Below are 26326 nucleotides of genomic sequence, written 5' to 3'. Positions count from 1 at the left end.
GAGGAGAATTTCTCTTATGCTAATCATATCTTAGTACAAAGATTTTTAGGATTGGTTAGGGATCAATAATAAATTGTGGCTTTTGTTATTTTACCTTGTGTAGATTAATAAAGGTTAAGATTAAAACATGAGAAACTAGTTAGAATAATCATAGCTTCACATAGATGGATTAATCCTTCCTCTATGTTCTTCTAATTTATTAAATTCACTTTTTAATTGTTTAGTTTAAATTAGTTTAAGTTATAATTAGTTTATTGCATTGTTAGTTTAAATAATTTATAATTAGTTTTAGTTTAAATAAATCACAACATTACTCTCATTGCTCTCACTATTGTTTTCTTATGTTTGATTAATTGAATTCGTTTAGTCTTGATAGATTAAGAGTGGAACGAATCCTGACTCTCTATATTGTATAAAGAATTGAGAGTAGGAATATTGATTTAATCACTTATTTATGTGATTGATTATTTGTGTTTACGCATAGATAGTTAGATAACGTAAATTTGGCTTTATCACTCATTTATTGAGGAAACTGCCCCCATTCATTATATCAAGGACCTCTTTATGGTGGTGTAACAGTCCCTGGAAAAAGGCACGAACTAACGTGTCTTTCGTAAGGTTATGATGTGGACACTCTATAAGAAGGTCAGTGAAGCGATTCCAAGCCTCTAAAAAGGATTCATGAGGATTCTGGCGCAAAAAATAAATCTTGGAAAGCATTTCATCTATCTTCAATGGTGGGTAAAAATGTTCCATAAACAATTGAACAAGTTTGGCCCAAGAGTCCATAGAATTAGGCGCTTGGGCAGTTAACCAAGACGCCGCCTTATTAGCTAGGGTGAAAGAAAACACCCTCAGTTTAATTTGTTCCGCACCAATCGTAGGATGATGGAATGTGGTAAGAACTTGTTCAATCCTACGCATATGCTGATAAGGTTTTTCATGGTTTAACCCATGAAAAATTGTTAACAAATTAAATATATTGGGGGGGATTCGGAAATCCCCCACTGGGTCTGCAAGAATGATGCAAGATTTCAGGCTATCGTTCAGGGCTTTGTAAAAGTAAGAGAGAGGATTCTCTCTTTCTTCAGCCATTATTTCAGGTGTAGTGTGTGGTATACTAGATAGGTGTGTGTGTCGACGTTCACGATAAATTAAGTTAGTCATTTTTTCTCTATCCGACCTTAATCTCATACAAGACTAAGTCCAATATTAAAGAAACACGACAACAGTCAAAACAATCGTGATATGCTAGTATAAATCCTCTAATAGGAGATGCGAGGAGTGGAAGAAAGAAGTACTTGAATGCCTCCTTGCTTCGCTTATGAATAACTTCTTGTATACGCGAGCTAAGTGTAATTAACAAGTTAGAAACACTAAATAACTTGAAGAAATGGAAATTTGGACTAACTTGTGAAAATTGGGCTGCTCAGAAGAGGGTGCGTGGTGCGCTCAGATTTTGCCTTTCAAAGGCGCGGGTCGTGCTCTTGCCTGACTCGAAGGCCAGACACTTTAGCGTGGGGTGTGCTCTAAAATTTCCTTGAAAGATCGCAGGGTGCGCTCTTGCATGACTTGATGTCCAGGCACTTCAGCACGGGATGCACTCTGAATTTGCCTTGGATGGGCGCGGGGTGCGCTCTTGCCTTGGACGATGTCCAGGCACTTTAGTGCGGGGCACCCTCGGAAAATAGGCCGAAGAGGCACGGGGCGCGCTCAGTGTATTTTTTCAAAAAAATCAGTTCTAAAGCAAACAACCACAGGTAGAACCAAACAAGGGTGGGTGGGTTTAATAGGACTTTGGTAGGATTAACACTACTAATGGAAATGTAACTAAACACAACTAAGATGGCAGCGGCGCCATTTGATATAATGTAAAATGCTAATTTACCTACGAATAAGTGTTTAAACTCAAATGTAAGTAAACTAGAATTATTTTCTTGCTTATATATCAAAGTTATCTACTCTCGTTATCGTTCAATATAATTGGAGCAGAGAATTCGTTCCACTCCTAGCTCATTTAGATGTAAAGTTTCCTAGTTCGTGTAAGCTAACAAAGTCGTGAGAGTAATGGAATTGAAATTAACTACGATGGTAAATCAACTAATCAAGATGCGATAAATGAAATAATGACAATTCAATACTAAATTGATGATATGAGAATGAATTAGGGGAATTTGATTCCACCTTAATTCGACTTAATAAAGTAACGAAGAATTGTCGTAATCCAAATTGCTATGTTTTCGCATAACAATTGGGTCTATCTAATCCCTAATTGTTCATGGTAATCTCTACCAACTAACAATCAGCATGTGTAGCAATCAAATCCATTCTCATGGAGAAGTAATTACTTTCTAGAATGGAATAGATTACTACGACCATTTCTATGCTAATCGAAATCAAGTTTCATCAAGGTTTTCTCAAACCCCTCTAATGGAGGTTTTAGCCTTGAATCATTACACTATCATTTCTAACACAAGAACAAATAGAATAAGTCATTATTGAATAAGTATTAAACATTATTAATCTAATTGAACAAGAGGATAATGATTCAAAATGAATTAAAACTGAATTTAAAACTAATTTAGAACTAAGATTATGAATAACTAATTATCAATTTAAGACAAACTAAATCTATGAATTAAATATTGAATTAGGAACTAAAACTTGAAATATAAACTAATTATTTGATTATAAAAAAACTAAATTCTTATTCTAAAAACTAATTTTACTGATAACTAACTAGATAAAAAACTAAGTATTTGGATAATTGCCAAGTAAAAACTAAGTCACTTAAGAGCTAAGTCTTAGTCTCTTTATGTAGAAGAGACTAGATCCACAATTTCGTGCATGGGCTGAGGAGCCATGTTTTAGGCTGGAAAATCAAGCCCAAAACCTCATTACTTCAGTCTACAAAGGGGTTTTCAGTTGGAAATGACTTCAACAGCCTTTTCATCCACTTTTGCTCCTCTGATTGGGTCAAGACTTGAATTATTAGAAATCTCGTTCCGAGCCGGTCGTTTTGACATAAGGTAGGCCCAATTCCGAGGTCTGAGTCCAAAGATACGGCCTTCAGAAGTTCTACTGACTTTTGTGCGCTATTTCTGCCCGCGTTGACTTTGACTTTTCAGCTTTGATTGGGATTTAAAAAGGCATTTTCTCCTTGAATCTTGGCCTTTAATCATAGAACTTCTTAGCAACCAACCTTTGCTCCTTTATCTTGCAAAAGGGACGTATTTCTGCACATATTCGACTCCAATGCCTGAAATACATAAGAACACGATAACAATACTAACTCTTACTTATTAATCACATAATTGGTCTAAAAGTAATATTGTTAAGGGATTAAAACTACAGTTTTGAGCTTTTATCAATAAACACCTCATTCTGACTTTCTTCACCAACACTTGATTTTTCCAACTTTCTAGCTTCCAATATTTTTGTTTCAGAAACTGTGGTTCCTTTAATTTTTAAAACCTTGCACGAAATTGGGATGGGATTTTCACGTCTGTCGTGTAGAATGAATTAGAAACCGCCTTCACACTAAGACCCATTATAAGAGCAACATCACTTTTTGTAAACACCAAATCCTTCTTACCGATTCGGTAGCAAAGTTTACCCACTTGGTGTCCCACTACAGCACAAACTAGCGTAGTGGTGGTGTACATTCTCTTGTTAATGCTTAAGAACTTCCCGAAGTAAAACTTCTCAAAATCTTCCTTCTCTACAGTAGTGAATGTCTTGAATAATTTATGCATTTTATCGAGTGACATGCGACAAGTCAAATTAAGCTTTCTCATATTTGAAAGATTAGAAATGGTCGGAAAATTAGCGCTTCAAGGGTTTCAATTTGGGCGGTTTTTTTGGTCTGAAAATGAACATTAAACAGTCCTTATAGCACACGCATGCATATTACTACCAACACGTGCTAGTTAAAAGTTAAAAAACCATCATTTCTTCAACTGTTCGACAAATAATTAATGCTATCGTATCGTACCTAACACGTGGCAAAGATTTTTCCCGCCCAAACTAGATTCTTCATCTCACCAGTTTATCTATGTACAGACATATTCCGAGGTACTAACCATCAACAATTTTGAAACATTTTGGCTATTTGTATAAGAAAACTTTTTAAATATTGAACAATGGTCAAGTTGTAACTGAGTTGGGTGGGAACAATGGTGAAATATGGTACTAAGATGCTAGTTACTACTTCTCAACTTCAGTATGTGTTATTAAATGCTACACTTTTGCTTTACTTGATATTGGATAAACTTATCAAAGTTTTTTTTTTTTTTTTTTTTTTGAAATAACTAGGGGTTTTGGGCTCCCCAACCTTTATTTATGGGACTAAGATACTCGCAGATACATCTTTCCTTCCTTATCCGCTGGGATCAAATCATTAAGTTTGTGATCCAGCGGTGGAATAAAGTACACACACTCATTACAAAATTGCCTACTTAGCTTAGATAGATAATCTGCTACTTGGTTACCCTCGCGAAATACATGCTTAAAAGTTACTATCTCGAACTTCAAAATCTCAACTTGTATATGAGCAGCTATGTTTCGGCAGTGCCATGGCACCTCTTCCTCCTTCACCAAAATCCGTATCGCCCTCAGAGAATCCGACTGCACTTGAATTTTGCTAATCCTCATATTTGCCACGCCTTCTAGCCCTTTTTCTACTCCCAACAGCTCCTGGTACAGAACTGACATTCTCATTGAGCTACCATTATACGCCATTAGAGTATCTCCATTCCTATCTCTTACCGCTCCACCATAGCTGGCCCTTCCTTTTTGTACCGATCCATCTGAATTCAGAACTACTAACCTATCAGGTGGTTCACTCCATTTTACCCATATCTCCTCTCTTTGCTTTAGCGTAACTCCTATTCCCAGTCTCGCTAGTAGCACTTTCGCAGCCTCCTCCTCTTTTACCTGCTCCAACATTTTACCCATATAAATCTTCATACTGCTCAAGACTTTCTAGCTCACCACATCTGCTGACCGAAATCTATCTTTCTTCAACCTCCAGTTCCGCTCATTCCAAATGGTTTGGACTGCCGCACAGGTAAAAACTCTTATCGCTTCAGAAGCTAAGGTGTTCGCTCTGCATAGTCTCATCAAGTAGTACCAAAACCATCTCTGGCAGCCCCATGGCTATCTTGAAATTCTGCCAGACCAGTTTTAAGAATGGACAATCAAAGAAGAGATGAGCTGAACTCTCTTCGTGAACCCCACACAAGCAACACTTTGATTGCGCTATCACCCTCTTTGCCCTTAACCTGTTCTGAGTTGGGAGAGTACCCGAAAATAGCTGCCAAGTGGTAAAGGAGTGCTTCGGTACAATGTATTTCCCCCACACAATCTTAAACCATTTTACCTTACTTCGCACTCTTTTCAGTACAGAGTAAGTTGAGGAAGTAGTGAAAGCTCTTGTACTGCTTGGGGTCCAAAGTTAACTTTTATTTCACACTTGTTATTAGATAACACTATTTTGTACATAAGTTATGGTGTATATTAAAGTCAACCTAATAGTCTTAATTGTGTTCTTGTTTATGGCTTCAGTTGTTGTGTATCATAAATTATAGGTTAGCAGTTACCTCAGTTTAGAATGGCACGTCCAACCCAGTTTTGTGAATGCTAAATACATATTTTCTTATTGAATTTCCATACAAATTTCTCTCTCATTTATCTCCTTATAAACAACAACACTAATATAAGAGTACCCCTGATATAGTCACAAACAAAACATATGAACATTAAAAGTTACTGTGCTGACACTCAAGCACACTGAACTGACCTCTTCACAAACCACAAAATACCATTACATCGATTCATTCCCAAACTGATACAGTGAAACGTACTTCCAAAACTCCATAAGGTGATCTATGAAGTGGAAGTAGGATTTCCAAAAAAACCTAACTTGCTGACAGTACATGTAAGTGTAGTTGATGGTGGCATCCAAATTGTTTTCATTGCTAAAACCTGGCGGGACCGCGGCTGAAAAGGCAATCCAAGCTTACCACAATGACTGCACAGTTGTCTTCTTCTGCTTCTGAATCATATTCAAGTAGTTAGTATTTTCATCGATATACAAAGGGACTTGTTCATCAAGTACATCACACAAAAACTTAATTTCATGCGCTTAGACAAACCTTCCACAAGACACATGAATCCTTCTAAGGAAATATACACATCAAACACTCTCAATTTCACCTCACCCGTTACATACTTCCTCACTCCATGCAACAAGAACAAAATCAACATGAAAATAGTAAACACAACTATGGAAACCTTAAAAAACTCTATACACTACTACGTAAAAACAAACCCAAGACGACTTAGAAACAAACTAACACTGACGACAATAAACCAAAGTTTAAAACATATCAATAAATAATAAGAACCGTAAAAGGAGAGGATAATCAAGAAGATAAACCTTAGAAAAATCCATTATCAAGATTTGTGTTCTTGTCCTCCATGGAAAACCTTACCAAAATCACGAAGGAGAGGATAATCAAGAAGATGAAGTAAAAAAACTAGAAGCTTTGGTGGTTTGTAAAAACTTTTATAGTTTGGCACAAAAATTGAGGTCAACGTTGTTTCATATTCATATAACAAAAACTACGAAATAGTTGTTGATAGTAGAGCAATAAATTGCTACTCCCTCATTCCCACACTAGGTAATTCTTCTGGTTTAAATGACTACCAGGTTTTCATTTTTGTTGGGTTGAATCTAATGGTCAACAATCGTCAGTACGTATCGCAAAGAAAATCTAACGGGCAACTATCAATGTGCTTGTCAACATCACAAGTACAAGAAGAGAGAGAGTGTGTTACAGATGAGAGAGAGTGTGGCAGGAGGAAAGAGAGTGTTGTAAGGAAGGGTAAAAGGGTCAAAAACCCATTGAATTGGTCAAAATTAAAAGGCATGGTCGGTTAGAGCACAATGTGCTTTTATCTTGGCTGAATCATTTAATTACCCCAAGACCTTGATATAATTGAAACTTGGTGAAATTATTTAGGTTTCACACAATGTTTACCTATTGGTGAAGTAGTTCGAGAGATCTTTATCGAAAAAAAAAGAAGTAGTTCGAGAAAGCCCTAGTTAATTGTAATGATATTTCCAAGGTCGTAAATATGCATTTTTAAATGATAGGAGGATGTTTAGAAAAACAGTGCAATGAGGATCATGGGATCCCATACCACGTTATTGTAAGGGAGTAATATTCTCATTAAGGAATATTAAGCACGCATTGAGCATAAGCAAAGATTGTAACGAACTCATACCATTGACCTCCAAGATCGAATCGTAAGCAACTCACTTCATGTAGGTGGTACACTTCAGCTCGCTCCAGAATACCTCAAGTCGAATAAACGACCTCAAGCAGAACGTTTGGAGTGATGACACCATCCCTTATCCAGATGTAATCATCATCAGAGCCATACCTGTACTTCCAATCACCGTGATATATGAACTACTGCACCCACTCCCAATCATCACACAATTTCTACTAAAACCAACCTAACACTCATTCTCAATCTCCACCCTACATATGTACATGTCAGAGCACGTGTCTCGTGGATCTACACCTCCTTATGTCTATAAATACCACCTACATGAACTACGTGAGAATTTATTCTTCTCTCCCCCCAGAATCAAGAGAAGATACGTAGGCAGTTCGCTCCTCAACGAACTCGGTCTTAACCATATTCAACCCCCATTCTCCCTCCAACCTTGTATGTAAAGGTGAACTAAAACGCTCCTTTACATTGGAGTTGTCTGTGGTCTCGATTACTTGAGAAACCACCTTCACAAAAACCAAAAACCTTAAGCCCACGAAGCATGGTAATCCTCGAAGCTCAAGTTCAAAGTCTAGCAAACCAGCTAGGTTTAACGAATGAGAGCATTTCCCTGCTCAGGCAGGAAAATGTTGCTCTACATGCACAAGTAGATGCACAACAACAACCAGTTGGTAACGTCGCTGAGAATGGCATCAATGAAGTTAATCAACAGATTAACGAACTCTCACAAAGGATCGGCCAGAGTACAGTACGAAAAGATGCAACCTGGATCGTTCAGAAAATGCTCAAGACGTACCGCGCATCCCCGTTCACTGCTGAGGTACTCAGTAAACCCTCTCCTCAAGATTTCGTCCAGCCACGTTTTCCAATGTATGTTGGCAGCATGTGCCCTGGTCAACACGTGGCTCGCTACATTCAAAGCCTTGCACTTTATAGTGCACCAGAGTTCGATCATCTTCATTGTCGTTTGTTTCCTGCCAGTCTCAAAGACGGCACGCTCGATTGGTTCTTTTCACTCAAGTCAGACTCGATAAAGACCTTTGAGCAATTCACCGATCTGTTCGCTAGTCAGTACGTCCACAATAGATGTAAAAAAGCTGATCTTGATTCACTCTTCCAACTCTCATTTGGCGAGAATGAAACCATTCGCCAATTCCTAGGACGATTCAAAGCCGAACTGTTATGCATGGAAAGTGGTCTCAAAGAGTCCTTTGCCACACTGGCATTCTCTAACTCCTGTCGAGTACGCAATATAGACCTCTCCAGGTCGTTGATGAAAGAGCGGATACGCTCGTATAAACAAATACATTAAGTTGCAAGAAGCTCTGAAACATCACGGCGTAACATAAGAACAGGAAGTTGCAGCGATCTCTAATGACGCTCCACTATTCAAGAGATGAATTTGCCCAAGTCGGTCTTCATAGACCCCATCACTCCTCTCTACGAGTTAAATGGTTCCAGAGCCGACCCCATCGGTGACATTATACTCCCAGTTTCTGTGGGATCTAGAAAGGACAAAGTCAGCTTCAATACGCGCTTCAGCTTTCTAGACATCAAGTCGTCCAATAATGCCATTCTAGGACGACGTTGGATTCATCAAATGCAAGCCATACCATCCACGCTGCATCAAGTACTCCGATTTCTTGGCCCTAGGGGCATGATGGAGCTTCGAAGAAATCAACTCGAGGCTTATCATTGCAACCAAATCCTCTCAGTGAATAAGACCGCCGACTCACCCATCGGCACAAGGAATGAGCCCACCAGCTACACAATGACCAAAGACTTGGTCACGGAGGTCAGAGCCAAAGCACCAAAATAGAGAGGAATACCGGGGCTCCAAAGAAGAGGATCTATTCGTCTGCATGCGGACCCGTCGCTCCAAAGATTTGTCAATCCACTAGTCACGACCCCAGAGGTCGCTCTAGAAGTTGTTGCTCAACAAGTCAGGACCTTAGAGGTCGCTCCAGCATTTGTCGCTCCACCAGTCAGGACCCCAGAAGTTGCTCCAGTATTCGTTGCTCCATCTGTCACGACCCAAGAGGTCACTCCATCATGCGTTATATAACAGATACAGATTCCAGAGGTCACTCCAGCCCCTGTTGTCATGACCACAGAGGCCACTTCAGTCCCTGTTGTCGTCGCCACAGAGGTCGCTCCAACCCCAGCTGCCAAATCCACTATCCCTCAGAACAGCAAAGCGTCGCCAGAAATCAATCCCCTAGAAGACGCATCATCGCCAAAGGCAGCAGCCCAACCTGCCGACAGAGAGCGAGTAAACTTAGGAACAGAAGATGACTCTAAGTTCGTATATATAGGGGCTAACTTAGACCTTACACTCAGGGCTCAGCTTGTAAACTTTTTATCAATGAATAAAGATGTTTTCGCTTGGTCGTATATCGATGTACCGGGTATAGATCCTAATGTTGCATGTCATAGACTAAATGTAAATCCTAATGCTAGGCCAGTTTGTCAGCGACCTAGAAGGTTATCTCTGAGATTTCAAAAAGCAATCAATGATGAGGTCGACAAACTCAAGCAAGTCGGTTTCATCAGAAAGGTCGATTACCCAGACTGGATCGCTAACATAGTAGCAGTTCCAAAAAAAAATGACACAATTCGCCTCTACATTTACTTCACTAATGTTAACCAAGAAATACCTAAAGATAGCTTCCCTATGCCTAGAATTGACCGACTTGTGGACCAGACCTGTGGCCACGAGCTCCTGTCATTTATGGATGCATACAATGGATATAATCAAATCCCATTCACTGAAGAAGACCAAGAGAAAACATCATTCATCACGGAACGAGGAATTTACTACTACAACGTCCTCCCGTTTGGCCTCAAGAACACTGGAGCGACTTATCAACGGCTGGTCGCTGCCATGTTCTAGGACATGTTAAGGATACCATGGAAGTTTATATCGACGACATGGTCGCCAAGAGCAAGAAAGCAGGTGACCACCTCACTCATCTTGAGAAAGCGTTCTCTAGGTTACGCCGGACTCGAAGAAAGCTGAATCCAGAAAAGTGCCTTTTTGGAGTGTCCTTAGGGAAGTTTCTAGGGAACCAAGTACCACAAAGAGAGATCAAAGCTAACCCAGACCAAATCAGAGTGTTCTTGGACATTCTCGATCCACAGACGAAGAAGCAAATACAGAAGCTATTGGGAATGGTTGCAGCACTAAACCGATTCATATCCAGGGCATCAGACAAATGCCGACCGTTCTTGCAGCTTCTTAAAAAAGGTGAGCAGTTCTCTTGGAACGATCAGTGCCACCAAGCGTTCTCCACCCTCAAAGAGTACCTGACCAAAACTAACAGATGGCGAAACGCTGGGGCTGTATCTAGCAATATCAGACTTTGCCATAAGTTCTGTTCTCTTCAAAGAGGAAAACAACTCAGAGAAACCGATCTATTGGGCTTCACATGGCGTTGCAACTCGGTGTACAAGAGCTCCAAGTCTTTAGTGACTCGCAACTGGTCGTTCGCCAGGTTGCTAAAGAGTACCCTACCCATGAAGGTAGCCTTTCTAAATACCTTCAAGTTGTTTATCAGTTACTTCCGGCTTTCAAGAAAGCCACCATACATCATTTTTTGTGCGACGAAAATCATCATGCGGACAGTTTAACTTACCAGCTACCCAAACACCAAATTGCACCCTAGGTAGTTACTCATTGAAGTAGTTGACTGACCTGCTTACTAAGCTGAGCAGGTTTTAGAGGTCAGCAACCTGTGCCCACTCTCTGAGGATCAGATGAGTCAAACATGGATGCAGTCCATCATAGAAAACATTCAGCACGGTACACTCCCTGAAGAACGTGCCAGAGCTAGACAAATGCCATATCAGGCTCGCCGTTATTGCTTGGTCAATAACAAGTTATTCCAAAAATCTGCTGGCAGACCTCATTTGAGGTGCATAAGCCCAGAACAAGAGTAATTTATTTTTGTTGAAATTCATAAGGGAGAGTGCGGAAACCATGCCGGCGGTCGCTCTTTGGCTCACAAAGCGATTTCCTAAGGATACTTTTGGCCTCGAATGTAGATCGACGCGAAAACATATGTTCTCAAGTGCATTAAATGTCAAACCTTTGGCCATAACATCATACAACCAGCTCATGAGTTGATCAATATTGCGAGCCCTTGGCCATTTCACATGTGGGGCATGGACATCATGGGACCGTTCATCCCATAAAAGAGTACCGGTTTTCGCTTCGTCCTAGTTGCAACTGATTACTTCACTAAATGGGTTGAAGCAATTCCTTTAGCTCATGTTAAGGAATCACACGTCAGAAACTTCATCTGCACTCATATCATTACCAAATTCGGCTTGCCACACACATTGGTGATGGACAATAGTTCCCAATTCAAGGGAAAAATAGTCAAGGAGTTTTTGGCCAAGTGGAAGATCGTTCATGCATTCTCCACTCCTTAGTATGCTCAAAGCAATGGCCAAGCAGAGGCTAGCAACAAATCAATCTTAGAAAATCTGAAGAAAAAGATTGAAAAGAACAAAAACCAATGGCCAAATTAGTTAAAGAACATTTTGTGGGCTCATCGTACCATAGCTTGCTCCAGCACAAGTGAATCTCCATTCTCCTTGTGCTATGACACAGAAGCCGTTATCCCCACCGAGTTGATAGTCACTATGACTCGATCAGAACTTGTCGAGTCTGAACACAATGACTCCGTCCTAGCACAAGAGGTCGATTTGCTGGGAGAACAGCGCGACCTAGCCGCCATCAGAGTGGCATCTTACCAACAAACTCTAAAGAAGTCCTACAACAAGCGAGTACATCCTCGATCTTTTCAACCTGGCAATTTATTTCTGGAAAAGATTCAAGATGACTCCAAACTAGCACCAACATGGGAAGGTCCATACATAGTGGAACGAGTTGTAGGCAATGGAGCGTGCTGGATCAAAACCCAAGAGGGGAAATCATTGCCACGCCCTTGGAACACCTATTTGTTAAAGAAGTTTTATCAATAAAAATACATTGTTGTATATTCCATGTTTTTTTACTGTAAATTCAAGTTTAGTTTACTTGTGTATTACAACCTACTGTACCTAATCTCGTCGATAAAGTACCGAACTCGCAATGAGAACACCACTAGTATACACGTACTTTCAGCACTGTCTTGAGTTTCGACGCTCTCAGTGAGCAGTACGCTTTCATAAGCTAACCCACTCTCCACGAGCAGCACACTCTCTTGAGCTTACATGCTCCAGAGCCTCTCCAATTCTCACTAGTTGAGGACCTATATTTCTACGATCAACTCAGTGAGAACGCTCTCAGTGAGCAGTATGCTTTCATAAGCTAACCCGTTCTCCATGAGCAGCACGCTCTCTTGAGCTTACAGGCTCCAGAGCCTCTCCAATTCTCACTAGTTGAGGACCTATACTTCTAGGATCAACTCAGTGAGAACTCGCTCAGTGAGGAGTACGCTTTCATAAGCTAGCCCACTCTCTGTGAGCAGCACGCTCTCTTGAACTTACAGGCTCCAGAGCCTCTCCAATTCTCACTAAATTGAGGACCTATACTTATAGGATTCAACTCAGCGAGAACACTCTCAGTGAGCGGTACACTTACACACACACTACGGTCTCCACGAGCCTCTCGCTCTCTTGAGCTCACGGGCTTTACAACCTCTCAAATTCTCCTCAGTTGAATACCTTTAACTTTAAGATCAACTCAATGAGAACGCTCTCAGCGAGCCTTACGCCACAGTAAGCTAGCACGCTCACCTAAGCTACCAGGGTCCACAGCCTATACGGTTCTTATGGGTGGGCAACGTACATATAAAAACGTTATCTACAAGCAAACCACGTCCTTAAGCTAGTTCTCAGGCTTCTTAGCCACTATACACCATAAGCATTATACACGGAAAACTAGCTACAAGCAATCGAGAATAGGCAAAAACATGCATTCCATACACATTCATCAATGGAATTGCCTGACCAATGCCAGGAAACCAGTTCACGAATCCACCGATCTGCTGGGTCTACCCAGGAAATCCAGATCGGTATTTCTTACAATTTTTGCAAAGTGCCGAACTGTCACTTTCGTGGAAACCAGTTCACCGCATCTCGGTACCAAAAAGGCAAACTGCTCAAGCAAGCCTGAGAACTCAGCTCTATTGTTTAACTCTCATACAGAGAGGAGAACAGACAAAGTACTCACAGATTTTCATCACATACAAAGACAAGATTGGAAATCACCATCAAGGAGCAGCAACAACATATTTATCCTTCGGGGCAGCACTGGTCGAGGGAGTGTGCCTTGCAGCTCTCAGCACCATGCGCATACCCGTACCCTGAACCCCACAATCACACGCCTCTTTCAACTGGAAATACTTCTCATCCAGTTCGGCATATTGGATACAGGCCACGTCGTATGCATTTTGCGCTTTGCGCGCAACCCCTTGACATTTCTTGGTATACTCCATAACATCAGCCAGCTTTCCCTGCAGATCCTTCATCGTATTAACTAGCACAGACTTCTCCTCAGTAGCATCCCGATACTTTTTGGTCATTACTTCCAGTTTTTTCTTGTCAACTCCCCATGCAGCTCGCATACATCCCAGCTCGACTTGCGCGTTAACATCAGTACCAGCTCGTTGCATAGCGTTCTTCAGCTTGTCGTACCCCGCGAGAAACTACAAGTGAAGTACCAAAATTAGAGTCGCCCATTAAACAAAAGGAAAACATAACAGATGAAAAGCTCACCAAATAACAAGCCATGTCCATGGTCCCCAACAGCGTCCCCATATCTTCGTCTTCAACCTCTACCTTATCACCATCCAGTACGATCCCTTTTAGAAGGCTGGTCGCTATGGGTGCTGAGTGGAAGCTGCAGTCAGAACGTTTCACAGCACGCTTCTTCCCCGTCTTCCCCACATAGAATAATTTGTTCCATACGTCCCCGAGACGCTGGGTCGAACTCTCACCAGTGACAATGTGGCCTTGACCATGGCCGCTACGTTCCTCAGCAGCCAGATTGGCCTCATCCCTCTGACAGGGAGACCTGAACGCAATGCCACCAGTCGGGCGACCTGCACTTCTGGGTCGCTTGTTACCCTTAGCTTCTGAAGCAACAACTTTCCTCTTGCCACGGTCACCATGGTGATGAGGGTGGAATTCCATCTCTTCCATCACAAGGGGAGAGGCTTCCCTCACACCTTCATCACCAGCAGCAGTTTCACGTCTCCGAGCCATAACAAACTTTGCAAACGCAACTAACAATCAATGAACTAGCAGAAGATCAAAATCTTCTAGTTCAAATGGAAACCCAACAAGGAAGAGCACGTACCTGAACTGATTAACAAAGGAAGGAACGCAAGAACTTTGGAAAAGAACCAAGAAGCTTGCAGACGAAGATGAGCAAATGATTTTCAAATTCTAGTAACAGTCCTCTTATGTTCATGTAACGCCCCTTCCCTAGGCATGTCATAATGACATCGAGACACCAAACGTTAGGCCACCTGGCAGCCATCATTGCACATCTCCAACCGCTTATATTCCTACATGTGTCACGCACGTGCAGAAATACTTTAGCCCTCCAAAATGAAGAGCACGACATACGTCCTACTATATACGCAGTTTGTACAGAGTCACTAATTTTCGTTAAACGCGACCTACAACGCTAAGGACAAATAAAGGACAGGACGCTCACTCAGGACAACAAGTTACTTAACCTTCCCACTCTTATAAAGAGTTGCCTACTTACTAAGCAAATACAGCAATATCAAGACTCATACATTCAATCATGCAGGAGATGAACAGAACGGAGAAGCAAATAACAAACATGGCATATAAGCAAAAAGACGAACTGGTCGGACAAACACAGACCACGGCTCGCATCTTAGCCGAGCTGCTGAGTCTACTCAGGAAATCCAGCTCGGCTAACCACCATTCATCATCACATTGGCACCCCATACCAATACGGAGCACCAGGTCATTCAGTGTGTTGACAAACATAAACAAAAAGCGAACTGCCTAGGTTACCCCGGGAAACCAGCTTCTATTGTATCATAACTTAAAAACATCAGAACCAAATAATACCCTCACAACTCTCCAAGTCCAGGAAGACCAGAAACATTTTAAGCAGCTAAGGGATCTACTTCAACCTCTGCATCACCACCCTTTACCACAATTGAGAGACCATCTGCACCCACATTCACAAACACGTCTGATGCAGCATCTTCAGTTTGGGATTTAACGACCTCTTGAGCAGGTACCACCGAAGAAGGAGGAGCATCACATGCATCTCTCAGTACAATTACTGTTGTTGTACTGGGGGCCCCGCGTTCATGCTCCTCTCTGTAAGTTTTATAATATGCTTCTAGCTTGAGGAAGTCACGGTCCAGAACGTCATATTGCTTGGTAGCATCCTGAGCAACGTCCCGACATTGCTTTCGGCCTGCCGGAAGTCGACCTCATAATTTCGCATCCGATCGCGAAAGTTTCTCCTCAAGAAGATGCAATTTTATCTTGACCTCCTCCGCCTCAGTATCCTTCAGCATCTTTGCCAAATTAAGAGCCTGATGCGCTTTCTTCAAGTCCTCAAGCTCCTTGTGTTCCATGCCAGATGCGTCCTGAACATTCTTCAGCTCATCCTTCAACTTCATCATAGTTTCTCTATCCAATTCAGTGAACTGGGCGATCTCCTTCAGCTTTTGGTACCCGCTCACAAGTTACATTAACACACATACAACAGCAATCAGTTCGCAACATTATCATAACAGAACAACCAAACCAAATTTATCGAATCCCACTTACCAAACACTGCGCAATGTCCATTCGCCTCAGGTTATCAGCAAGCCCCTTGGCATCCAGTTCCTTGTGGTTTCCATCCAAAGCTATGTGCTCAAGCAGACTCATCAAACCTTTACTCGACTGAAGCTACTGGTCGGGTTAAACAAATCCCACACTTTTGATCATCCAAATACACCACTTGGGACTCCAAATCTTCACTAGCCACAACAGATTTCCCACTCACCTTGCTAGGGCCCTTTAACTTCGCTGGCGGGTTGGGCACTTGGAACGCTGCCGACGGACTCTGAGCGACCCCAAAGTTTGCCAGGTCTATAAGTGCTGCAGGCCTTGACCTAGAACTGCGCACTACTAGCTCGTTCTCCACCAGACACGCTCCCAGCACCGGAGCTATCCCCAAGCACATGCCTCACAACCTTGATAGCCTTGGCAGCGTCCTGCTCAGGCACATCAGCCTTCCTCTTCAGCGAGCTGCTACGATCGCGTGGTTTGAAGACTACCTCCACCAACTCCACAGGCGAACCACTAGACTCACCTACCCCAGACGCAGCAGCACCTCTAGCAGATCGCTTCGGACCAGTGCGACCTTGATTCCTATCCTCCCTCGTCACCAAATGACTTTTTCGTTTCTCCATCACTTTTTCACTAGCTTGACCCCGAGCCCTTTTCTTTTGATCTCTCCTTTTCTCTCTGATCACTGGAACTCCTTTCTCCACAAAGAAATGAGCAACTTCAGGCAGTTTCGCTTGTTTCTGGGCCCGAGTTAACCTTGCGAACCTCTCTATTTCCTTCCGGTTAGTTCGTGTCTTTATAGCGAACTCTGCAAGCAGAACAAGAAACACGAGTGAGTTAAAATAACAGTAACCTAACCATCAAAACAACATGAGTAATACACTCCCACCCACCGAAGATATTGCAAACCCTAGTTTGCAACTTACATCCGCTAGCACAGTAGTTTCCAACTAACAGCAACGACCTCTTTTTCCAAGCCTGCTTGTTGCTTACACCATCCATCACACTGGAACGCTTCGTCAAAGTTTGAAAGCTAAAATTGAAATTATGAGATCGCTTTACAATGAAGTGCTCAGTAATGTCAGATACCCCTATGTGGTATTCACCACTAGCATTCAGTAGATCGAACACCTTGAGCAGCCGCCAAGTGTTTCCAACAAACTGACAAGGGGATTTCTAACAGTGAGCTAAAAAGTCACAAACCAGCTTTGAGAACGGTATTCACATATGTGCTCTCAGCTGACCCTCACAGATTATTATCCCACCGTTCGGAGGGTTGTATTCCTCACTCCGCACATTTTCGTTCGGCCCTGGTTCGTATATCTCCAGGTCGTGTACCTCTATCCCATAAGCTTCCCTTAGTTCAGGGAACACACTCGCTGCAAGTTGATCCACCATCCTAGGGGCAACCCACTCGAGGATGATCCCTCATCATGACCCGAAGTGCTAGCTACAACACCCACAGAGCTAGATAGGGTCCTACCTTCATCTTCCTTAACTTCTCCCTCACCATACTCAGAAAGACTTCTAAAACCCACCGACTCTTCGTTATCTTCCTCATATTCACCACAACTTAAAGATACTTTATGAACCTCTTCCGATCGCGTATCGTCAGAGTCAGACATTTTTGCGTTTTCTTCTTATCAAATACCCAAACCTAAGTAATAAAACTTGACACCGACCTACCTATTAGACACACAACACTTGCACAAGCAGAAAGAAAACTGAAAATGGAGAAGCAGCGGTAGCAAAAGCACTCACCTAAGAAACCCTAGCCCGCGGTTTTGTTGAAGAAGAAAAAAAAATAGCTTTTCAGTTCTCCCAAATTTGATTTTGTGCAACCGCCCATTCAGTTCCCAAGGCGTTATGATTACAACCTACGCCTTAGCCCGCACACGTGTCTCAAGGACCTGTCTTTTTAAGATTCTGGAAAATGCGGCAGTACGTTTCCTCACCAACTGCTATGATTCTGTCACGTGCCAACCACGTGCCAACTTTCGCCTCACACCAAATCGTCATACAACACGAATCGACCCTTACAGTAAGACAGTTAGTTCCGTTCACACCAGCCCGCTCCTCTACTCATGCTCAACACGCACTATTATTTTCTCTCAGCAGATCGCTTTAATGTACAACACAATTTACTGTGAGGGGGCAGTGTTAGGGAGTAATATTCTCATTAAGGAATATTAAGCATGCATTGAGCATAAGTAGAGATCGTAACGAACTCATATCATTGACCTCCAAGATCGATTCGTAAGCAGCTCGCTTCATGTAGGTGGTACACTTTAGCTCGCTCCAGAATACCTCAAGTAGAATAAACGACCTCAAGCAGAACGCTTCGAGTGATGACACCATCCCTTATCCAGATGTAATCATCACCAGAGCCATACATGCACTTCCAATCACTGTAATTATGAACTACTGCACCCACTCCCAATCATCACATAATTCCTACTAAAACCAACCTAATACTCATTCTCAATCTCCACCCTACATATGTATATGTCAGAACACGTGTCTCGTGGATCTACACCTCCCTATGTCTATAAATACCACCTACATGAACTACGTGAGACCTGATTCTTCTCTCCACCCAGAATCAAGAGAAGATACGTAGGCAGTTCGCTCCTCAACGAACTCGGTCTTAACCATATTCAACCCTCATTCTCCCTCCAACCTTGTATGTAAAGGTGAACTAAAACGTTCCTTTACAGTTATAAACATTGAGCAAATAAAATTTATGAAGTCGAAGTGGTGATCAGTTCATTCAGTTGATCTACAATTCCACATCCTTTCAGTCAATTTTGTATGTTTTCGTGTCTAAATTTTCAACCAGCTTCATCTTTGAGTTTGAGTACGGGTCTGACTTTTAAGATAAGCCACATTAGTCATCACCCAACAACCACTACTAAAAAAGAGACATATTATGACGCATGTTTTTCATCTATATTGACGGCTTTATTGAAAACCGTCAAGATTGGTATTTTGGTAAATTTTTTATGACGGTTGTTACAACATTATGTCGTGTATAACACAAACGTCAAGAAAATATGATGGTTTTATGATGACTGTTGTAGCATTGTGTCGTGTATAAGACAAGCGTCAAGAAAATATTATGGTTTTATGACAGCTGTTATAACATTATGTCGTGTATAACAAAAGTGTCAAGAAAATATGATGGTTTTATGACGGCTGTTGTAACATTATGTCGTGTATAACACAAGCGTCAAGAAAATATTATGGTTTTATGACAAATTTGTAATATTATGTCGTATATATCACAAACGCCAAGAAAATATTATGGTTTTATGACACCGTTGTTATAACATTATGTCGTATATATCACAAACGCCAAGAAAATATGATAATTTTTAAGGTGAAAAACTTTCACAATTTTTAGCACAAATTGTTAACCTCAATTGAACCGGCCAAGACTTTAACAAAAAAAAAAAAAAACATACACACCAACAAGAATAAGTGAAACGCCAAGAGTAATCAATACCGGTACCCGCTAATCAAGCGTCAAAAATTGAAAAAAGAGTTTGAGGCAACTCGTTCATTTATGCAAAATGACGAATATATCGTAAGGAAACCAATGAAATTTCGAAATTCGAACACCCAACCTCTCCCTTATCCTCGTCAAAGTTCAAACCGAATTCACCTTTGTTCTTGGTAAGCCTCTAACAGTTTCATCTCATCCCATCCATCTTCATATATTATTCTTCATCTTATCAGTGCTAGCAACCCCCCATCCACCATTCTCCAAACCCTAAGTAATAATATCCCTTTCTCTCTAACCACTTACTAAAAATTTGACAATGATATACTATTTTTCCTACTGATTTCGAGAAGAGGGATTCAATTTTTTAATGGACTTATTGCAAACAAGTGAGTGTTTTTTTTTTCAATTTTAATCTTTTTGTTCAATGTATTGGTCTAAAGTAGTTTTTCTTTTGAATCTAGTTTGTCTAAAGGAATGAATTCGTACCCCAGAAGACATCTGTGTACATTAGTCAGAATGATGTTCACACACCAGAAATGACTGTTAAAGAAACTCTTGATTTCTCCACGAGATGCCAAGGGGTTGGAGCGAGATACGGTAATCTAAACGATAGTTTCCACATATCCCCTTTTCTCAATTCGGTACACTTGTAAAGATGTTACTATAACAGATTTGCTAACCGAGCTTGCAAGGCGAGAGAATGCTTTAGGAATTTTCCCGACACGGTTGATCTGCTCATGAAGGTACACTTTCTCTTATTGTGTTATCTCACCTCCTGCTTCAATGCAAAATGTTTAAACCTTTAGATTCCAACTCCATCTTTGTCTTCAATTTGTCATATTTCAGCGCAATCGCAATGGAAGGAATAAAAAACGATCTTCAAAACCGAAAGTATATTTTAAAGGTACATGATGCTTCTCAATTCTCATAAGCAAAAGTGAATATAACTATGCTGTAATCTCATAATCAAGATGCAAACTTATCACGTTCAATGTTCCCACTCAACCATCTCTAGGAGAACGCTCATTTTGTCGACAAGTAAGATTTTTTTTTTTCGTGATGTTATTTCTTTTGTTGTTGAATTTGTATCCTGAATTATCCAACCGAAGTTGAGGCGTAAAAGAATCGTGTGTTTTGCATTATTGTTATTTTGAATAGTGGACGATGAGCTAGCTCAAGGGAACACTAATTAAAGGGAACTTTCTCATGTCAAGGTATTTCAAGAAGGTCTACTTGGTCTTTGTTGATTTGGAGCTCCAATGTAGAGTACGCGCTCGTTTTATGTTGCTATACTTTATGCGTTTGCATCCTGTGTTTACTTGGTAATAGTTATCATTCTAGGCTCTAGAACACCTAACCGACACAAACCTGTTGAAGTTTTTGCTGCTTTGGTTCAATTAGTGCTACTTAGAGAAGTATTGAATTTGATCATTTTTATTTGGCCGGGTTCATGTACACTAGTCAACAAGCTAGAGTTTGACAAATGCAAGTTATTTTAACGCCATTCTTTGGTTATATCATAGTCCATACTTATGAACATTTAGTTGGAAGTATGTAATTCCTCAATTTATTTATTCGGTAGTTTATCATAACTGAAATCATAGTCGAAGTAGTACGTGTTGCCTCATTGCTAAAATCATCTTGTGTACATGTATAACTTATATAAGTGTATTTTTTTTATAAAAAAAAATCTTTTCATTATGAAAATCTAAGTTTCTTTTAGTTTGACACAATAAAGAGCTGAATCTAAGATTGATTAAAGAAATTGAACGTGAAAGAACCAAAAATACACTTTCTGGTATGATGCCTATTACCAGATGCTACCCTCGCATAATTTAAGTTCTGCTCCATACATCCTTGAATGCCCACCTCTATAGCTTTGAGCTCCTGAGGGAGCACTGACTTAGAATCTATATGACCTCTATAAAGTGCTCTATAAAACTGCTCCATTGTGATCTCTAATATGGCCACCAAATCTAGTTGAGTCTGCTATAACGGAGACATCAGTATTGGGTGCAACATCATCTCGAGGTCGTCCTCTAAACCATGTGCAAGGGATAGGGATAACTTGCTGATAGGTAGCTTGAATTCCAAGCCTTTCTAGTGTTGCTCTTGAGATGGTACTTTCTTTGACCTTCTTAAACAATGACTGCAATTAAGTTATCTTGATTGTCTTCATGAATAACCAAGGAGCTGTGTTGCTTCTGCTTAAATCTCAAGTAGTTTCTCTCAACCTAAATGGCCATTTACAGTGGCATTCACAAGCAAATGACTAGTGTCCATTATTTAAGCCTTTCATTTTTTTTTTATCTCCTATATGCAAATTTGTATATGTCGAAACTCATGTCCACATATATGTTTAGCTACTTAGTGATCTGTCCACCCATCTTTTGTTGCAGTTGAACTATGTTCACCTTTGCGTGCAATATGTGCATTCATTCATGTGAACTGAGGGTTGGTTGTGTCCGCACTGCTCAAGCTTGTAGAAGTTGCTAAGGTACGACACATTTAAAAACTTTGCAAGGCACCTTAACGTTGCCTTGATATTTTTTTGGTCGTTTGGTTACACGTTTTGTGGACCATGAATTTGGTTAGATAGTGTGCTGAAATTCTTGTAGATTGTATATTATAATAACATGTATTTCCTTTGATTTTATGAGCCAAAGTTTGATGGCGCTCAAGTGGATACAAAACTTTATTTGTAACTGAATCTAGAACATCATAATTGTAAAGTTCATGTCATCACCCATGCAATGATTGCAAAAGAGAGAAGGAGTGAGTCATGGTTTTCCACAAAAATTATGATTTGGACCTATCAAGTTCAAGCACTGCCGTCACTATGTAGCATGACAGTCCTTTGCTTTTGCAGGTTAATGGGTCAAATTCTATGGAAGAATTGGGCAACCTTATTATATGTTTTGCTTTATATTTATAGATACCTTTTAATCAATCTTTCTAAAATGACTTCTAATAGTGCTTATGGTCTAATGCTATTATAATTTAAGGTGCACTCACCTTTCAAAAGTAAGGACTGCACTATTTGGACATATTAAGGTTTTGGAAGCGCATATATATGGCGAGCCCAATTAAATTTTGCATTATTTGTTTCTCTTGTAGGAAGAATTACACTTGAAGTGTTTCTAACTTAACTAAGGTTGATGGCTTGATTGGTGAATGGAAGACGAAGGCCATGGAAAGGTCATATTATTTGATGAAGTTGTTTTGTGATTAGGTTTTTGAGATAATTATTAATGAAAAATATTATGTTATTCAAAAGTTTCCTTTTTTTTTCTTGAACGGAATGGAAATATTTTTTCCAAAGCTGTAATATTTGTCATATTATTGTCTAGAAATGTAATTGATGATACACTACCATATATATAGTAATTACCGTAATTATGGTAATTACAATTTTTTTTTTGAAATTATAAGAAAGTTTTCATGACGTTTTTGCTCAAAATGACCTTAATCATGTTAAATCTTGACGCTTTTTGTCTTCAAATCTAGACAGATTTAGTAAAACCGTCATAAAAAATTGCTACTTTACGACGCTTCTAATATAATTTTTGTCATTAAATGTTGGTACTTTATGACGTTTTTTGTTAACTTTTATGACGGGCTCTATAATGACGGTTGGTTTTTAAACGAAAAAATGTCATTAAATCTATTTCATGACGGCTAAAAGCCGTCATCACAAGTCATTTTTTTTAGTAGTGAACAAAAAAGGGCCAGATTCACAGGTCTTTAGCCTCAATGACGAACCAGAAGAATATTTTTAGCTTAATTAATTATTGCTTTGTATTATGTTAAATCTACCTTTAGTGTGACATGTACTTGTTTATTTATTACCATTTAAATAACCAAATCCACACTCTTTCCTTTTCTTTTGTGAAATGCGTGTTCTAAGTTCATAATTGTCACAGATGAACACCAAGATTTTGATTATCGTCACTGGTGATGTGAACCTTCACTGTCCTTTATCCACAGTTCAAAATCTCCAACGGGTCAAAGTTCAAAGGTTTAAAATTCCAAATTTGGACTGAAATATGATCAAAGTTTTGTATGGTTGGAAACATACTGAAGTACTCTCATACCAAAACTCTCTAATACTGAAATCGTCCGTATAATTTCAACGTTAGCGCTTTGGAAAACTGGCAGCAAAGTAAGATTAGAGCTATATTGTTCTCTAGAAGAACTTTATTGCCACCTCATCAACATTTATTTATCATTGTTCTAAAGTCAATTAAAATTAATATCAGTAATCTTATTCTCCAAGCTACCAAAGGATGAACTTTAAACACACTTCAACGGTTCAACGCCAATAGAAGGCTCTAGACACCAAGGTATATTCACTATTAAAACACCCTTTCTCCAACGCGCCATTTGTCAACTCATATTCCAAGTTCCAAAGAAATACTACTCCCTAATTTCATTCCCCAGTCTCTCTCGCTCTCGTCATTTTGCTCCCTTTGTCCGTAATTCAAAGACACCAAAAAAAAACATAGTTGTCTAAGCACAAAAAAGAAGCATTACCACATCCACAATATGGGTTCTTTGATAGGACATGTTGCACCAGGTTTTGGTTTCCTTCTCATTGGTTTATGGCACCTTTTCAACCATGTCAAGCTTCATGCCCTTCATCCAAAGTCCTACGTATCTTCCCCTTGGTTCAAAACACAAATTGTGAAGTACCTTGAGCTCTACTTGATCATGGGTGCTTGCACTGTTTCCATAGCTATGGAACTATTCATCTGCCCTGAGCGACACCAACCTTTTGATTCTGATGGAACCATCCCCTCAAATCACCTTCATAACTTTGAGCACTCATCCATTTCATTGTCCTTCTTCACATATGCAACTTTTGCAATCGTCCTCGATAAAATTAAACCGGAAGTGAAGGAAGGCCATGGGTTGTCCCAATTACTTGCAGCCCTAGCTTTCGGACAACAGTTCCTTTTGTTCCACCTTCATTCCGCTGATCACATGGGTGTTGAAGGTCAATACCATTTGCTCCTGCAAATTGTAGTTATTGTATCTTTTCTTACCACCGTTGTAGGAATCTGTTTCCCTAAGAGTTTTACAGTTAGTTTTGTGAGGTCACTTAGTATATTTTTTCAAGGTGTTTGGTTCATAGTTATGGGGTTCATGCTTTGGACACCAGAATTGATACCAAATGGTTGCTTTCAGAACTATGAAGAAGGTCATAACATTGTTAGATGTGAAACCGAACATGCGCTTCATCGTGCAAAATCATTAGTAAACATCGAATTCAGCTGGATCCTGACCTTGGTTGCCATCTTTGGATTTTTATTTTACTTGATTATGATTAAAGTGAACGTGGAGAAGGTGGAATATTGGTCTTTAGGGAAGGCGGAATATAGAGAGGAGAACTCGGACGACATTGAGTCCCAAAATAAGAGTCATGGTGAATCGAGAAGCTTCATTCATATGGGGAAAGGCTCACCATCCATCGACATGGAAAGATAGATGGCCTCAAGATTGTCAATTAATTGGTGGGAATCCACATTATATTCAATTAATTATGAAAGTCTAGGCTTAGTGAGTACAAAGATGTTGCTCAAAAAGTGCACGCTAGTATAAAATGTAAAGATTTGTGTTTTTTTAATTTTATTAAAATTTGTATGTGTTAAAGATAAATTGTAAATAAATGTACCCACCTCTTTGTAAGCAATTGTTTTATTTTGTATTGATCATCTATTTTCTTTTGAAACATGAAAAACTGAAGTTAATTTCTATCTTAAGAACTGGAGTTGAACGGACCATTTTTCTTGATTGTCCGTTGGTTTTTTCTTTGTATATACTGAATCCTGTACTCTAATTTTTTTTTCCGATAATCTCATCATCTATATATTAATTTTCAAAATAAATTGGGTTACAATCCAAAAAGGAGGATTGTAAAACCTCATATTTTAGATTATACTAGATTTTGGATCCGGGCATACGCCCCGGATCTTTTGAGATATTTTGTTTTTAAATAAAAAGCTTCATTTTTTGTGGACAAATTTTTCATACTATTTTGGAAATTTTTAGGTAAATATTAAACCAATTAATTATGATAAAATGTCAGAACATTGTCTTAATCTTGATTACTTGGCATGCATAGCAAAAAAAACTCCTATGAGTTGCTCCAAATTTATCACTATTGTCTGACCTATCGTCTGATAATCAATTTTTCATTTCCATTTGCTCCATCCCCCTTCATCGTTTGCTCCATTCATGTACGTGGTAAGCCTCAATACTAAAGAAGCTGCTTATATTGCACCTTATGCATAATTCTCTGAATTTCGGCCTCTTTGTGCTCACACATAATCAAGTTCCTGCCGTCTCATATCTCTATCATTAGAAATATGATGATGTAATCTCTAAGTTTTATATGTTCTTCTTTCTTACCTACCCAAGGAACAAATTAAAGTTCTTAAAAATTATATATTTACAAATTAGGATTTTTTTTTTTTGGTAAAGAAAATAAAACATTGAAAGTTAAACAGGTAGATTTACGTCTCCGGAAGCTCCTTGTCTAATAATGGTTAAAAGCTCAAAGTCATCAATATAAAAAAAAACATAATCTCTATCTCCTTCTACTCCAAATCCTTGATGAGATTGATGTTCTTCCTCAGGGACATCTGAAGAAGCTAACTTCCTCTCCAACACCCAACATCTGTAATAAAACCATATAATGTCAAGTAACCTCATTATTTGGCACTAAATTTA

General features: G+C 39.8%; 2 protein-coding genes across 2 annotated transcripts; one reads left to right on the top strand and one right to left on the bottom strand.

Moving 5' to 3' along the window:
* Positions 1 to 4347: 4347 nt before the first annotated feature.
* Positions 4348 to 4956, bottom strand: LOC147515828 (uncharacterized). Its single transcript, XM_086593063.1, has one exon. It carries the CDS (start codon positions 4954 to 4956, stop codon positions 4348 to 4350), a length of 609 nt encoding a protein of 202 aa, XP_086449189.1.
* A 19039-nt stretch (positions 4957 to 23995) lies between these two features.
* Positions 23996 to 25267, top strand: LOC147515827 (uncharacterized). The gene has a single exon (XM_086594510.1). The coding sequence runs from the start codon at positions 24140 to 24142 to the stop codon at positions 25079 to 25081; it is 942 nt and encodes a 313-aa protein (XP_086450636.1). The 5' UTR covers positions 23996 to 24139; the 3' UTR covers positions 25082 to 25267.
* Positions 25268 to 26326: the final 1059 nt, after the last annotated feature.

The sequence above is a fragment of the Coptis chinensis genome, chromosome 2, assembly GCF_015680905.1.
Source record: "Coptis chinensis isolate HL-2020 chromosome 2, ASM1568090v1, whole genome shotgun sequence".
Taxonomy (NCBI): Eukaryota; Viridiplantae; Streptophyta; class Magnoliopsida; order Ranunculales; family Ranunculaceae; genus Coptis; species Coptis chinensis.
The sequence above is the reverse complement of the archived record's forward strand: the minus strand, read 5'-3'. Positions and strand labels throughout refer to the sequence as shown.

Coding starts and splice junctions, on each gene's coding strand:
- LOC147515828 (XM_086593063.1), bottom strand. CDS start 4,956: ATGGGTAAAATGTTGGAGCAGGTAAAAGAGGAGGAGGCTGCGAAAGTG.
- LOC147515827 (XM_086594510.1), top strand. CDS start 24,140: ATGGGTTCTTTGATAGGACATGTTGCACCAGGTTTTGGTTTCCTTCTC.